This window comes from Panulirus ornatus, chromosome 3, assembly GCF_036320965.1.
Source record: "Panulirus ornatus isolate Po-2019 chromosome 3, ASM3632096v1, whole genome shotgun sequence".
In the NCBI taxonomy this organism is placed as follows: domain Eukaryota; kingdom Metazoa; phylum Arthropoda; class Malacostraca; order Decapoda; family Palinuridae; genus Panulirus; species Panulirus ornatus.
This window is the reverse complement of record NC_092226.1, coordinates 57,411,134-57,414,376: the sequence shown is the minus strand read 5'-3', so window position 1 is coordinate 57,414,376 and position 3,243 is coordinate 57,411,134. Positions and strand designations below refer to the sequence as shown.

At 40.0% G+C, this 3,243-nt stretch overlaps 1 protein-coding gene across 1 annotated transcript; it reads left to right on the top strand.

Annotated features, from left to right (window-relative positions):
• Positions 1-1,677: 1,677 nt before the first annotated feature.
• On the top strand, positions 1,678-2,469 carry LOC139759527 (mediator of RNA polymerase II transcription subunit 27-like). Its single transcript, XM_071681742.1, has one exon. The coding sequence runs from the start codon at positions 1,678-1,680 to the stop codon at positions 2,455-2,457; it is 780 nt and encodes a 259-aa protein (XP_071537843.1). The 3' UTR covers positions 2,458-2,469.
• Positions 2,470-3,243: the final 774 nt, after the last annotated feature.

Here is a 3,243-nt window from a genome sequence, read left to right as displayed (position 1 = left end):
TACCATCCAAACCTGCTGCCTTGCCGGCTTTCATCTTCCGCAAAGCTTTTACTACCTCTTCTCTGTTTACCAAATCATTTTCCCTAACCCTCTCACTTTGCACACCACCTCGACCCAAACACCCTATATCTGCCACTCTGTCATCAGACACATTCAACAAACCTTCAAAATACTCATTCCATCTCCTTCTCACATCACCACTACTTGTTATCACCTCCCCATTTACGCCCTTTACTGAAGTTCCCATTTGCTCCCTTGTCTTACGCACCCTATTTACCTCCTTCCAGAACATCTTTTTATTCTCCCTAAAATTTACTGATAGTCTCTCACCCCAACTCTCATTTGCCCTTTTTTTCACCTCTTGCACCTTTCTCTTGACCTCCTGTCTCTTTCTTTTATACTTCTCCCACTCAATTGCATTTTTTCCCTGCAAAAATCGTCCAAATGCCTCTCTCTTCTCTTTCACTAATACTCTTACTTCTTCATCCCACCACTCACTACCTTTTCTAAACAGCCCACCTCCCACTCTTCTCATGCCACAAGCATCTTGTGCGCAATCCATCACTGATTCCCTAAATACATCCCATTCCTCCCCCACTCCCCTTACTTCCATTGTTCTCACCTTTTTCCATTCTGTACACAGTCTCTCCTGATACTTCTTCACACAGGTCAACAAACTTATACCTCTGTAATTTGAGCACCCACTCTTATCCCCTTTGCCTTTGTACAATGGCACTATGCACGCATTCCGCCAATCCTCAGGCACCTCACCATGAGTCATACATACATTAAATAACCTTACCAACCAGTCAACAATACAGTCACCCCCTTTTTTAATAAATTCCACTGCAATACCATCCAAACCTGCTGCCTTGCCGGCTTTCATCTTCCGCAAAGCTTTTACTACCTCTTCTCTGTTTACCAAATCATTTTCCCTAACCCTCTCACTTTGCACACCAACAATGTTGTATGGTTGCGAGGCGTGGGCTATGGATAGAGTTGTGCGCAGGAGGATGGATGTGCTGGAAATGAGATGTTTGAGGACAATGTGTGGTGTGAGGTGGTTTGATCGAGTAAGTAACGTAAGGGTAAGAGAGATGTGTGGAAATAAAAAGAGCGTGGTTGAGAGAGCAGAAGAGGGTGTTTTGAAATGGTTTGGGCACATGGAGAGAATGAGTGAGGAAAGATTGACCAAGAGGATATATGTGTCGGAGGTGGAGGGAACGAGGAGAAGAGGGAGACCAAATTGGAGGTGGAAAGATGGAGTGAAAAAGATTTTGTGTGATCGGGGCCTGAACATGCAGGAGGGTGAAAGGAGGGCAAGGAATAGAGTGAATTGGAGCGATGTGGTATACCGGGGTTGACGTGCTGTCAGTGGATTGAATCAGGGCATATGAAGCGTCTGGGGTAAACCATGGAAAGCTGTGTAGGTATGTATATTTGCGTGTGTGGACGTATGTATATACATGTGTATGGGGGTGGGTTGGGCCATTTCTTTCGTCTGTTTCCTTGCGCTACCTCGCAAACGCGGGAGACAGCGACAAAGCAAAAAAAAAAAAATATATATATATATATATATATATATATATATATATATGTATATATATATATATATATATATATATATATATATATATATATATATATATATATATATATATATATATATATATATGTATGTATATATATATATATATATTATATGCATATATCAAGACCCATTTACGAGAATTGGAAGTGCAAGTGGGAGGTCTTGCCCCTCCCACAAACCCAGTAAACTTGGGCAACACTGGGCTACTGTCCCTGGACCCCTCACCAGATAAGTTACCACTCTACTATCAGCTGCTGGACCGCCACACTTGGATGGAGAAGGTCCATTGTTACTCCACCATCATGTACTCTCTCCTCTCTGGAAATAACCTCAAGAGATCATCTGTATCAATATCATTATCTACAAAGAGGAGACGACAAGCTCCTTTGAACCATAATGTACCTCAGCAGCAAGTAGATATGCTGATTCAAGGCATTAATCAGGTGTACCAGAACATGACCCTCAATATATCCCGACCATTTGGTAACAATGCTGTAGTTCAGGTGACTCTGGGGCGTGAGTTAAGGGCTGTGGTGACTTTCAAAGGTATACTAATCGAGTGGGTTGTTTTTAGAGCATATAATGAACCTTTGCTTGATGATGATGGCATGGTTGACTTGTACACGCCATCTCTGTATGAAGTGTTTCAAAAGGTGACAGACAATGCAAATGTTGCCATGCTGAATTTCTGTTCACCTGGATTTTCAGACTTATCTGTTCGTTCTTTCTTTACTTGGTTGCATAGCTTTGCCTCCCTCTTCACTGATGTATGCATAAGATGTAGCAATCATCTCCATAACCACTTGCCTCCAACATGGAGAGAATTTCGAACTCTAGATGCATTTCATGAAGAATGTAAACCATGAGATTTAAGAACCTAAATATTTTAATTTTCACCATAATTTGCAAAATAGTTATATTTATCTTATAACATTTATCTTTATAGTTTGGTATTTCCATAGCCAGAGGTTGAACCATTATGTGACATTCATTTTTCATTTCATTTCAAGCTAGAAGTCTCAGTTTTCTAAATTATTTCTTACATTTTTCATATGTATATATGTATGTATGTGTGTATGTGTGTGTGTGTCCGTATGTGTGTGTATGTATGTGTATGTGTGTGTATGTATATATATATATATATATGTATATATATATATATATATATATATATATATATATATATATATATATATATATATGTATATATATATATATATATATATATATATATATATATATATATATATATATATATATATATTTATTATCCCTGGGGATTGGGGTGAAAGAATACTTCCCACGCATTCCTCGCGTGTCGTAGAAGGCGACCAGAGGGGACGGGAGCGGGGGGCCAGAAATCCTCCCCTCCTTGTATTTTCTAACTTTCGAAAATGGGAAACAGAAGAAGGAGTCACGCGGGGAGTGCTCATACTCCTCGAAGGCTCAGACTGGGGTGTCTAAATGTGTGTGGATGTAACCAAGATGTGAAAAAAGGAGAGATAGGTAGTATGTTTGAGGAAAGGAACCTGGATGTTTTGGCTCTGAGTGAAACGAAGCTCAAGGGTAAAGGGGAAGAGAGGTTTGGGAATATCTTGGGAGTAAAGTCAGGGGTTAGTGAGAGGACAAGAGCAAGGGAAGGAGTAGCAGTA